Raw genomic sequence first — 13,794 nt, 5'->3', positions numbered from 1 at the left:
GATACTAGAGGGAAATGAGATTCCTGTCAGGCTGGATTTTGCAGAACCTGAAAACAGAGCCAAGAGCAGGGGCAGAAATTCAGTCTTCTCTTAAACTGCTTGAATTAAAATATGCTAAAAGGTTATAATGGAACTTTTCCTAAATTATGCCAAAAAAATTAACTGCCCCAAAATACACGACCCCAGCTTTAAGGTGGGGGACTTAAAAGAGACAGTTTAAAAAAATAAAGTTATAAGTGAATCAGTTAGGAGAGGTTGAGATATCTTGACTTTTTGTTCCTATAGTATAGACAAATCTCCAACGCAAAATCCTACATTTCCCATAATGCAACCCAATCACATCTTTCATTAGTAACCGTCTTCCATGATGACATCATTATCGTTAGTTTTTAATCTTAGGGCTGTTTATGATTAATCATTAATTGACATTTAAAATTTAATTGATTTAAAATATATTACTCACAATTGATCAAAAGTCTAGAAATTACAGTAATTGTGTCTCATTTGACACAGTTTTCTCTGGTGGAGCTATTTGTTGAATAAGGAAACTTAAAATGAGCAAAAAGTTGTGTTTTGTGTCTTATTAATTCTTAATGTAAAATCAATCAATAGAGGCACAAAATAAATTATACAACTGGGGCACGTTCAATCTGAAAACAGTCTGCGTTGTTTTGCTGTGGTTTACAGGATGAAGGAGATGTTTCCTCTAAATTGTGTCCAACAGGCTTTGAAGTGTGTCGGGGGTGTTACCCACTGAGAGAAGTGTATATGAACACCCCCATATTACAAGGTGTTCAACATACCACCACCACAGCCCTGTTTGCACTGGTTTACTAGCACTCCTCCAGAAGATTAAAAGTGCCCCTTTACGTAGTCATGTGTCTTCCCGAAATTAAAAGCATGGAGGAAAACAGTTACCTGCGTAGTGATAATGATGCGATAAGTTTTGGAATTATTTGCACATTCCAGTGGTTTTAAAGGGACAGTTCACCCCAAAATCAAGTGCTATTTATCCGCCTACTTTCTTTACACCATAGAGAGAAAATAGTCCGCACATGAAACTGCTCACCACAAAGGCTGTGGATTATCTTCAGTAACTGGCTTATTATTTTTGCAATGAGACGTTGCTGTTGAGTTTTTCAAATGTGGTTTGTTTGTTTTTTTGGCACTTTGAGGACCACAAGCCGAGTGCCGTCTAGTTCCATTATATTGGAGAGAAGACAGACATCTCTTCAGCTGATATCTCCAAAACTTGGTAACTCACACCAAAACAAACCAGATGCATAAATCACACTACAGGTAAGAGGAAAAATATGTACTTTTGATTTTGGGTTAAACTGTCCCTTTAACCTCTGCTCTATGAGTTGAGAAAATCTATAAGACTTGCATTATAAAAACATACATTTTACAGCAAAATGTAGAATAGTGACCAAGCTATTTCCTTATGTAGACATTTTTTAGACTAGAGATTTTCACCTGACAAAAGGCCAGCAAAATGTAGGCTGGAATATAATGTGTGTTACTTAAAAGGAGATACCTTCAGTTTGCTGTTTTACAGGCTTCTGCCTCAGTTCTATGTGTTTTCTTTGCTTCCTGTCTGCCCCCAAGACCTAACATGAGAAAATGCCACAGGTGGCTGCGGGCTGCGCGCCAAGCTATCAGCAGGACACCTTAGCTGGCAAGTTGAAGGCTGTGATATTTACCTCAATTACCCAGCATGCAACTGAGGCAAATTATATGCAGATCATCATCTGTAAATAAGAGATAGTGCTCTTCCCCTTGCGTAAATTAAGTAACAGCACATACAAGCCTCAGAAGCAAACACAAGACACATTTGTCTCCCCGGTTTTTAATATAGTAAACTTGGCAGCCATGTTTTTTTATCTCCCGGCAAATTGGACCGCCATGGCACGGTGGCACATGTTGGACGGCGATGTTAATTCCTCACTATTTCTGTCTCGTGTGGTTAGTCACTATTTGTTACACTGACTGTTTACTGATATTTTGCTGTAAGTTGGGCGCACCTTTCTTTATCCACGCCCAAGGTCAAACACCTCCCTTTTGATTCTCGTCAAACAAAATCATCACTTTTTTTTTTTATGGAGGGGGGGTTATTTTTTCTGCTTTAGCTGTCAGTGAGCTTTGCAGGGGTACCATTACACAATTCAAGCTGTATGCAGTGCAGTTTGAAGAGGATTACGATTATATCAGGGCCTATTTACTATTTCATGTGGCTCTTGATGATACTTTGTACTCAGCCTACTCAGCTTATTACTTTCTCAATGAATAACAAATGAGTTGTCAAATAATAGGCAAATAAACACGGGCTAAAGAGAAGCCGATACAAATATTTTATTAGAACATATGAGGGGAAAATAGGTTTGGAGAATGAAGCATTAAATTCCAACATTAAGAGTCTACCTCCTTGAGCCTGTGATGCCCTCTTCCTCTCATCTGAGGCACATGTGGCGTCTTGCCTACTCATCCAAACAAGGGGACAAATTACTTTAATTATGGAGTAATTGCAGAGTCTTGTGTTAATTAAATCTTTATCAGTTCAAGTAAGTGGATTTCTCCCACATGGAAACCATGCAGAGACGTGCCGCTCCTCCACCCCCTCCTGCACTCTGAGAAGTAAAGGTTCCAGAAGGGTTCTTCCTGCAATGCTGAGGCTCAGGTCAGAACCAGTTGCTTGTCAACAATATTTCTTGAAGATCGGGTTCATCAAGGGTGCTTTTGAGAAGGGCTCTCAGTAGAATCACCTGGATAGGTTCTTGACAGCACCCTTAAAAAGTGATAGAACCCAGAGACAGGGCTGTGAGTGGAACCATCATACCCTTTTCATCCAAAGAACGGTTTTTGGAAAAATGTTCTTCAGGGATTGTTGAGATCCTTGAAACTCTTGGGTCGGTTCTAGATAAAACCCTTACAATATAAAAGGGTTCTCTGTAGAGACCCTTGGGTGGGTTTCTTGTTTGCACCCTTTTAAGGTGGAAAGTTTCTGGATAAAACCCCAAGACAGGGTTGTGGGTGGAACCATGACACCCTTTTCCTCCAAAGAACAGTTTTTGAAAGGAGGAGTTCTTCAAGGATTGTTGCGATCCTTGAAGAACCATAATTGTTTTTGGGTAGAACTCCCTGGTGGGTTCTATATAAAACCCTTGAAGTATAAAAGGGTTTTCGGTAGAAGTCATTTGGTTGGCTCTAGATGATACGATATAAAAAAAGATTCTCCCTTGGTGGGTTCTTGTTATCTTTATAAAAAGTTCTGCCAGGAATCAAAAAGGGTTCTCCTAAGAGAACAAGCTGAAGAACCCCTTATGGTTCTCATTAGCACCTTCATTTCTCAGAGTGTGCTCTGTCTAAATGTTCCAGCAGCACCACAGTCTGAGGCCATCTTTTCTTCTCAGCCTCACCCGGCTCTCCCTCTGCCTCACCCCTGGGTCTCACGCTGAAATGATTGGGATTAGTGTCAGTCGTGGAAGGGGGTCGTTTTACCAACTCTGTCAGTAGCCAGCTGTTTCTTAAAAACACCATAACAAACATGATAGCACCGGCGCGAGGGAGTGTCCTCCGCTGGAAAATGAGATACAAGATTTATCTGAGGTTCCTGGTGTTTGACAAAATTGAATCCTCTCATTTTAATTGCTCTCGACTAGGTGTGCTGCTGCAGGCGATGGAAACACGAGCTCTGTATGTTGTCCCTTGTTCTCCTCAGACTATTATGTTCCATTGTGCAAAATGCCGATTATGATTTGCTTTATCCTTGTCATCTATCTTATTTAGGATCATTTAGGTAGCCACATGTTACAAAGGAACAGCGGTGCGCCCTGTTATTACGTGTGTTTGAGTCCCCTGCTTCTTGTAATCAGAACAGGATCACAGAGGAGAATTAATCTCTCTGAAGACTTACTCACTGGTTCAAGGCCTCGCTATGTTTTACACAAAATGCAGGAAAATTGACTTGTTTTGTTGATTTTTGCCGCCTGAGCATTTGATCCAAAGGGTTGGAGTATTAATATAAACATTTGTCATGTGTCTTGCAGTACTTCACTTGACAGTTTTTGCCCTGAATATTGCTCCATGGTTTTCTGAGTTAAAAGAGAGGGCGACAGTTTTACAGGATAGAAGCAGAAACGCACAATACTGGATTGTTGCCTATATCTAATATGCTTGATATTTTCCAACTCATCTTGGCCGATTGCTGAAACGTTCACACGGTTTTTCCATTAGGTCTCTCCCGTAGCGCCATTAAAACATTATTATGTCTACTCTTATCGTGATGAATGAGTTCAAAATGTACACATTCACTGTTTGCCCGATGAATGTGTACATTTTTTGTATTTTATTTTAAACTGTTGCTGTCAGTTTTTCCCCACTGGTGCCAGTTTTTCTTGGTCGTAATGATCAGGATGACAGCTCTTAAGATGGGCGATCAGATTTTTAGTGTTGAAGGAATGCAACATGGTTCCTCCTCCCATGACGAACGCCAGGGGTGCTGTGATTCTCCAAATTCACAAATCCATTTGACTTTTAAGGTCACAATTCGACTTTTGATTTAAATCTATTTTTTAGCAGTGACAGCTATATCATCATTAGACTATAGAGTTTTAATTTATGTCCTGAAAACTGTCTTGCAGCTGCAGACACGCATGCAAGTACGAGGGGGTGGGGAAAATGCCGTGAGAATTGCAATCCTGTGTTTGATTTCAATCCATCTTTTGATTGAGCTCATTTTAATCAATTTTTAATTTAAAATTGAGACAGTGACACCCCTAACCGACACTGAGCAATTATTGCAAATAACAACTTTGCCATCCACTTCAGACACTTGAGAAAAACCTCCACACCAGAGACATGCAGACATACTTGAGTTGCATGTACAAAATTAAAAGGTATTCTTATCTGTCTGTCAGATCAGCAGAAATGTTAATACCAGGCTGATACGGTGTTTCATTGAGCAGGGGTCATTGAGTAGGTTGTAGGGGGTCCCCGCAAAGGAGGACTAGAATATTTTAACTTATTTTTTGGAAGTTGGAACAAGGGATGTAATATGGTTGGACATTTTGATTGACTAATTTATATGATCCTAGTATGAAGACTTTGTCATCATCAAACCTATTTTTTTTAATTACTCAGAAGCGGGGCTAGCCAATATATCGATATTATATCGATACTGTGATGTGAGACTGGTTATCATCTTTTGATTATTGTTATATCATGATATGGAACAAATAATGTCTTTCCTGGATTTAAAGGCTGCATTACATGCAGTAATGTAATTTCCTGAACTTACCAGACTGTTCTGTTCTATTATTTGCCTTCATTTATTTAGTCATTACAGTATATATATAAAAATCTTTCTGTATTGATAAATATCTATCAATATATTTGATCAAAAAACATTGTGATTGGCTACTTGATTATGTTCTATTAGAGGTTCCTTGACAAGAAAAAGTTTGGGGACCCCAGAAATAAATAACATTATTATTATCTATCATGTTTGTTATTAGTGCTAATAAAACAAAATTTGCAAATGGAATTGACTATTCTAATAGTCTACTTTATCGTATTGTGCCTAAAATGCGTGAAGTTTTGTTATTTTCTAACCAACTAAACACGGTGTCTGTTTGCAGTGGCTGCGTCACACATACACGAATGCAAACACCGCCACTTTTCATCTTTTCACATGAGTACAGCATGTGAATTTTGGCTTGTGGACACTCAGTGAGCAACTGTTTAGTAGTGAGACTGTTTACGGGACGATGAACGGGTGTAATATGGCTGTGAAGCAGATTCAAAAGGGCTTAACTGGATTACACCTCATTTCAAGGATGCTTAAGGTAAGATTAAAACAGATATGTGGTAAGTGAGGAAAATACAAAATCAAATAGATTGAATTTCACTCAGTGGTCTCTGTAAGCCACTTGTTCATGCATGTGTGGCTATCCTGTGTGTTTGTGTGAGGAAAATATCAGCAACAATCAGATGAGACAATATGTAGATTGTTAGTGTAAAAAGGATTCAGCAAAAGGAAACATACGCACATTTCAAACAACAGTTTTGCTCTGCTGGACCATCACAATTCACCATTAATGCCCTTTCTTATCTCATGCTACAAATCCCCAGAGCTGGAACATTAGAAGTCTCTAATCACACACGCTGGCACACACACTAACTGTGTGTACATGCAATCACACACACACATAATCACACACCTCACATACAATCTGAAAAGATAATGAATTTAATACCACTGCTATTACAGTCAACTAATGTTTGTTAATAGCTTGGTGCCATATGGAACGAGGGCCTCGACCATGTGGGTAATTCCTCTGTTTGGACAAGCTGTCAATAAAAAGGCCTCGCATTTTCTGCATGCATGGGGTAGAGGAGGGGAGGCTGGAGGATGTGCTTAATCCAGCAGACTCTCTAATGATTCCTCTGTGCCGGGAATAGCAGCTACAGGCCTCTGCGAATGTACCCGCAGCTGTTTTATCTCCCCTATCAGAGCTGAAATATGTGTTCATATTAACACTCCATTGAGCATTTGCGCACACTGTTCAGTCTGGCTGGGTGGGTCCAAGACTTTGGTTTCTACACTCTTAGAAATAAAAGTTCCAAAATGGTTCTTCCTGAAGGCCTGAACTTCTACCCAGAATAACTTATTTCTAAAGAACCAATTTTTTGAAGAAAGGGTTTTCCAGTTCTTTGTAGCAATTTCATTAAAAACCATATTCATTCAAAGAATCATTTTTGGAAAAAAAGAAGAGTTCAAGGATTTCAACAATCTGTTAAGAACACTCTTTTGTCAAGGACTCGTCAAGTGTTCTTTGAACTTTAATATAAAAGGGTACTCTGAGTGGATTCCTGGAATATGAAAGGGTTCTCAGAAGAGCCCCTTGGGTGGGTTCTAGATAAAACCTTTGGAATATAGAAAGGTTTTGTGCAGAACTACCTTGGGGGGTTCTAAATAACATCCTTGGAATATAAAAAGGTTCTCAGTAGAATTCCCTTGGTGGGGTCTAGATAAAACCCTTGGCATATAAAAAGAACCTCTTGAATATGTTCAAGTTAAAACCCTTGGAAATGTTCACTGTAGAACCCTTAGGTGGGTGGTTGTTAACACCCTGAGAAGATGGCAAGATTCTGGGTGGAACCATTATACCATTGAAGGGTTCTCTGTAAAACCTCTCATATAGTGGGTTCTGGATGAAACCTGTCACAGATGGTTCTGGGTATAACCCTTTATGTTGGTTACAAGGTAGAACTCTCTGAAAGGGTTCCAAATGGAGTCTTTATAAAAACTTCAACCAGGAACCAAAAGGGCTTCTCCTGCGGGGATGAACCGAAGAACACTTTATGATTCTAGTTAGCACCTTTATTTGTCAGAGTGTAATGGAAGTGGTGGTTTTAGTGAGAAGACTTTATCACGTGCCTGATTACCCCCCTCCACCTCCCCAAACTCACTCCATCTCCTCCCCACATCCCTCTGGCAGCACTGCAGCCCAGCGGATAACCAAGCGTGGATTAGCAGTGACATCACACTGAAGAGATGGCTGAGCCCGAGTGTGAGGAAGGGTGAGTACTTGGGTGTGTGTGTGTGTCAGACGGGTGTGAGCGTTGTGTGTGTGTGTGTTCAAGACTGATTAGACGATGAGGGTGGTGGTGAGAGGGAAGCGAGGATTAGAGAGCCATCCGAGAGTTGGCTAGGTGCTGACACCACTCCACCTCACCAAGGGCTCAATTTACTGAGGGATCAGACTCATTTACGGTGGGCTGGGATTATTATCAGTTCAATAGGGCAATTTCTTTATTACAGTCACCCTTCAACCTGGGAAATATGGACACTTGTGAGACATTTATGGGTGCCTGTATCTTGTTTAACTTATAATCTGGTGCTTTTCTGCTACAATTAATTGTGTATTAGCTGCTGAAACTAGTATGGTAATGTTTAAATGAAGAAGTATTACTCTTACTATAATATTTAAAGTGTCTTGGCTGCCAGTATTCCACAAAAACTACCTTTTCTTTGTTTTTAGAAAATTCTGGTCACATTAGACATCTATTAGGAATTTCAGATTAATCCCTCCATCATTCTTCAACTCGCGGGAGTTTAAACAGGACTATGATGACCATGGCGTGGAGCTTTTTCTTTTTTTCTAAAAGCTCCAAATCGGATAAGACAAGCAGCTATGTTTGAGTTTGGGTTTACCTTGGAATGTCAACACTCTTAAGCTGGCCCTCTGTATTGAACCCCTTGTAATGCATCGAGCATCACCTGATTCTTCGACAGCTCAGTCTGCTGAGAAAACAGGTTTCGCCGGCATCTGCAACAACAGAGCAATAGTGCGAAGAATGAAGGACACGTTTAGTCACAGTCAAATGTGAAAAAGTGTGGGCTGCGCCACGGTGGTAGGTTTGGACTGTGTTCACAGCAGCCATTTGACATGAAGTAGCAGAGTAAAAACAGATGTTACCAATGATATTAATTAAGATTTGGTTCCACTCAGGACAAACTTAGTCAGGGTGCTGCTGTACTGTCCATGTTGGCTCACTGGAAAGGCTCTGCTAGTTGGGCCTGAGCTCATCGGAGATGGACAGATCGAAAGAGTAAATATGTCCTGAATCCACATTTCAGATTGTTTTTAAAAGTCCTCTGGGCTGGGCCATCCAGATTGTTACCAGCACAAAGTTCAAAAGCCAGCATGTGTGATGGTTTAAGGGTGTATTAGTGCCCATGGCATCATGGATAACTGTCACATCTGTGACGCCCCGTTCACTCAGCAAGATAATTCCAAGCCACAGTATAGCTTCATAGTAAAGTCGCAGCTACGAGACTGGCCTGTCTGCATTCCAGACCTGTCTCCTGTCGAAAATGTGTGGTGCGTTATGAAGCAAAAAAATACAACAAAAGAGCCCCCAGACTGTTGAGCAACTGAAGCTGTATGTAAAGCAAAAATAGGAAAGATTTTTACTTTCAAAACTTCAACAATCACTGTCCTTATGAAATGCTGTTAAAGGAAAAGGTGATGTAACACAGTGGTAAAGATGCCCATGTCCCAGCTTTTTTTGGAAAATGTTGCAGTCATCAAATTCAGAATCAGTGTTTATTTACAAAAACAATAAAGTTTATTAACATTAAATATCTTGTCTTTGTACTATATTCAGTAAAATATAGTCTGCAAATAATTGCATCTTGTTTTAATTTACTTTTTTGCCTCCAGGGTTATATAATAAATCTGTTCTATTCTGAAATGGGCCATTCAGCATGAAAGGTACTTTTATTTTGGTATTTTAAGTAAATGTAATACATTCATAGTTTGAGTAAGATGTTGAATTCATTACTTTACTTGTAATATTTATATTTTTACTTAGATAAAGCTTCTGAGTCGTGTTCTTCTTCCACTACAGGGTATTTTAAGATGAATGTACAGTACACACAGCAGTGGTTGTGCCTGCAGGCAACAGGTACAGACCCTCCCACTTTTACTCATGTGAACAGAAAGATGAGAGAAATCTCAGCTCTTCATTCCTCACAGTCACAGTGAACCAGGATGTGCTGTCAGTGGGATTTCACAAACAACACATCCGGTCTGAGGAGAAAAACACTTGTCTTCCACCGTCGCAACTAAAACAAATTGTTATATAATCCGGCTACATTATAAATCTCACTGCTGGCTGTAACTTTTAGGAATGGCGCGTCCGGTAGTATCGCGAGTTTAGCTCGTTGTTGGCGAGACTTTGGTTGCACTTCCCGGGAACAGAAAGGTTTTGATTTAGCTAACTGTCGAGCTTGCATAAATAAGACCATAAAGCTGCATCTTTACTTGGCTTCATATCAACTTTAATCCAGCTCTAAGCTGACGTCTGTTTTCAGGTAACTGGTATTTTGCAGCTCTAGCTGCCGTCCTCATGGAGCGCTCACAATGCATGGATGCTAATGTTAGCTAGCTCGCTAGTCAGTCGGCAGAAGCAGTTGTTTGGAAACCGACGGTATTTATCCAAAGAGAAACATGTCTGCGGACCAGAGGACGAGCTGGATACTGACAGGCGCTACGGTCGCTTGTGTCACCGCCCTGTATGTGCCCTGTGTGCAGAGGACTGTCCCCGGTGGAGACTCAGGTTGGTGCTAACCAGCAGCTAGCTAACGCTGCCGTGGTCATGTGGCTTTGTTGTGTTGTCAGGCAGCCAATCATGTAGCGCTTTGTAGCGGCTGCAGCTGAACGAATGCTGTCCGTGGTGCTGCTACAGGTGCATCAGCATAAAAAACACTTGTGCCAACATGAGAAACGTAAAAAGCTTGCTTGAAAACAACAAATGAAGTAGGTTGTTTTCAAGCAAGCTATATTTTGATTATATTGATTTTAAAGTACACATACTGATTGACTGAGATGCAAGACATCCTCATGTTGAGCCTTCATTAACAGCTTGAATTTCACCTGCAAAAGCATGTGCTTGCAGTGTATAGTTCACACCACATTTACTGCTAATGATTGAATTTTGAAAGCAGAATTGAGTCTAAGTATTTTTAAGATAATGCCAGTGTCCGTGTCAGCAACGCTGAAGTATCCCCATGCAGCGAGATGTAGTTTGATCAACTTTTAAAACTGTCTTGAAAGTTGATTACAGTGCATCCGATTTTATTTCCATGTTGATAATGCTTTTAGAAGGATTTTTATGTTACTGTACTGGGAGGTTTTGTTGAAATCTAAAATTTTTTTTAATGAGACTCTGGTGTAAGAATCCAAAAATTTAGCCCACTGGATTAAGATGATTTAAGTCACCTGTACTGAAACCAAACATCTGATATTCAGTCAGTAAAATATATATAATATCAAACATTTCAGCCTGTTTCATATCTACAATAATTCCTCATTTTGCTTTGTTTTTCCTCAGAAGCCACAAGGAAAATAAAAGGTTGTCGTTGTTGATAACAGTGTTCAAAATCATACAATATTCATTATAGTATCAAAAGCAGTGAGTTACATGACACAGTAGGCCAACTTCCATGTTAGAATTTCCACATATGCTTTCACATTGTGAGACCAGTAGAACCAGTGCAATAGAGATTTCCTTCTAACTAACCTCTGGTTTAGCCTCTGCTAACTTGAATGGGATAAAATGATTTAATTACTTGGCACTTCTAGACTTCATAAATATTGTTGGACTGGATAGGTCAAATCTTGATAGTGAAACGAATCATTTCATGGTGGTTGTGATGTGTCTGTTATTTTACAGCCGTTTCTTTCACAATCTAAGTCTATAGGGAAAAAGTCTTTTGAAATGTAGAGCATTATGTGATGTTGTCATTACACACTTGGGCCATTATGGCAAACTGGCTTCAAAGCCCAGCATACCTCCCGCAAACGTGGTTAACATGAGCGCAATGACATGGGGCTGAGAGGGACTCTGAGGCATGGTATTTTGCTTGAATTAAGCTTTTTTGATACAATTTTAGCATATATGTTTGTTTGTTTTTTTTAGAAAGAAATAATTAATTAGCGAAAAGTTAAAAAAAACAAAAACAAAAAAACAACAACTTCTTAATCCTATTGGGGGCCTTGGTAGCTTGGGAGACAATCGCTGACTGTGCCTTAATGGTAAGTCTGCCTCTGACTAAAAAGGGCTAAAAAAAAAAAGATCTAAGTGCTCATTCAAGAGCTCAGTTCAGTTCAGTCTTCAGTTCAGTATTGTCCTGCCCAAAATATGGCTTGCAAGCAGCAAAACCAGACAATTTTCAGTGAAGTTTTCTGTAAAATCACTGTTGTTAATGTAAAAATAGAAAAAGAGATCTTATTTTGTTAGACTAGGGTTTTTTTTCTTTGCAATTGCATTGAAGGAGGTATTGATTTTTTTTTTTTTAATACTCGTATTGTATCAAAGTTTAAAATTCTTGTAAAACTTTACACAATCATGTTGGGTAATACAGACACCATTTCTAATGACAAACTATTGTTAACAAGCCTTGACTTATAAAATAATATGGGTTGTTTGTTTGAATTGAACTTAGTGTGTGTATGCATAAATTAAATTTGCACTCTTTTGTAACGAGGCTTAACAGTGGACCCAAATGTGTTTCACTCAGCACCTTCCTCCTATGCTGCAGACCAGTGTGTTTTCCAACATTCTTGTAATGCAGTTTATGAAGAACTGCCTTGCACAATTACAAACAGTGTTTAGAAGTGATAGCTAGGTTACAAACTTGTAAATGTGGACTTGAGGGCATGAAGGCTCTGCTTGTTAGGTTTGCGCTGCTCTGGCATACAAGCTGCTGTGCAGGGGAATGCACATTTTGCAGAATGAAAGCATATGAAAAGCTGGGCCAGATATGAGCGAGCAGAGACGAGCCGAGAGGGAGCAGGCAATTGGAGCGCTGAGTAGCCCAGCTGGTTGTGCTGCTGTCTAGCGAACGAGGGCCTTTGAAAAAATGGCCAGCCCCTTCTCCACAGTGTTTAGGGACGGTGCAGGATGCCCGCTCTGATAGTGCCAGCTGAACACCCTTCCGAATTCTCCAGGTCTCCGTCTCTGTGTCCTAATCTCTTTAGGTGTGATGTGCCCTGGAGAGGCTTGAGCACAGCCCCGCGGGTACGCTGTTGTCTAGGAATGTGGAGTGTGGAAATGATGGGGATTATGGGAAGACTGGTGTGGGTGCCCATGCTCCACTATCACAAAGACTCTTGGCACCCGTGCTGCTACCCCGTTGAGTCAATATTTTCCCTTTTTAGTATTGGGGCTGCAGAACTGCATCTCTGTGGCACTGAGATGGATGTTTTGGCTCCATATTAGTTTGAGTTTCTCTGTGTTGAATAGTGTAAAAGTGTGCCACCACTGAGGGAAAATGAGTGAAATTGAGAAAGCGATGAGGGATGAGAAAGTGTGATGTAAAAATGATGGCAGGTAGCTGGCGGCTCATGCCAGGTGAAATGGAGCTGTGAAAACATTTAAGCTGTGCAGGTGGAGGAGTTCTGACTTCATGGTCCATTAGACTGATAAGAGTTAGGGCTCCTCGTGTGGCAGAAATTTTAGGCATAATAATTCACTGTATCGACAAGGTTGCAAAATACGTGATGCAGCCAACGCCATCTGAAATTCAGCCGTTCAGTTCTATAACGGTTGATACTGGATCGTGCCCTGTGTTCTTGGTCTTTAAATGTTTATTTTGAACATGTAAAAACACTTATAGATGCTATGATCGAAAATAACCAGCTGTACATATATTTGTCAATGTAAAAAAGTAATAATAATAAAAAAAAACATTTTACATTTTTTAATGTAGTAAAACAAGTGGTATTAATAAGGATGGAAAAAATTAAAGACGTTTTTGTAGTGGCCAACTTATTTAAAATGCCAACATGTTTCGACCACTGTAGCTCTTTGTCAGGGCTTTGAACAAACATGGGCTTAACCACACCTTTATACTATCACTAGCCAATGTGAGGCAATCACATGAACCAGATGAACAGGTAAAACAAGTGAAACACAAACATGAGATAACACAGAAAAAGGACACTGTAAATGAATGATAAAGTGGCTGTGAGAAAAACAGGGAAGCATATAGAAACAAAAATAACAAATAATTACAAGCAAAAAAAAAAAAAACTTTTCTTGCAGAGTTTATATGGGTGTGGTGCTGGAAATCCTTGAAAAACTTGAAATTTAAGGTAGTGTACTTGGACTTTGGGTAAAGTGGTTGAAACTGCTCTGCACTGTAAATGCATTACTTTATTATAAATCATTACCTGACTGAATAGTTCACTTAAGATGAAGAAATAAAATAAGACATATTGGTTC

The 13,794-nt window shown here is 39.8% G+C and overlaps 1 protein-coding gene across 1 annotated transcript in view; it reads left to right on the top strand.

The window, feature by feature from the left end:
- Positions 1-9,553: 9,553 nt before the first annotated feature.
- The window catches only part of tmem260 (transmembrane protein 260), a 34,133-nt gene continuing 29,892 nt past the window's right edge, over positions 9,554-13,794 (top strand). The window contains exon 1 of the mRNA XM_084742984.1: positions 9,554-10,125. Coding sequence (XP_084599110.1) covers positions 10,017-10,125 — 109 coding nt within the window. The 5' untranslated portion in view covers positions 9,554-10,016. The remainder of the gene's footprint in view (positions 10,126-13,794) is intronic.

Source organism: Lutjanus erythropterus, chromosome 18 (genome assembly GCF_056507025.1).
Source record: "Lutjanus erythropterus isolate fLutEry1 chromosome 18, fLutEry1.hap2, whole genome shotgun sequence".
NCBI classification, from domain to species: Eukaryota; Metazoa; Chordata; class Actinopteri; order Lutjaniformes; family Lutjanidae; genus Lutjanus; species Lutjanus erythropterus.
Note: the sequence above shows the minus strand (reverse complement) of the source record. Positions and strands in the feature narration are given on the sequence as shown.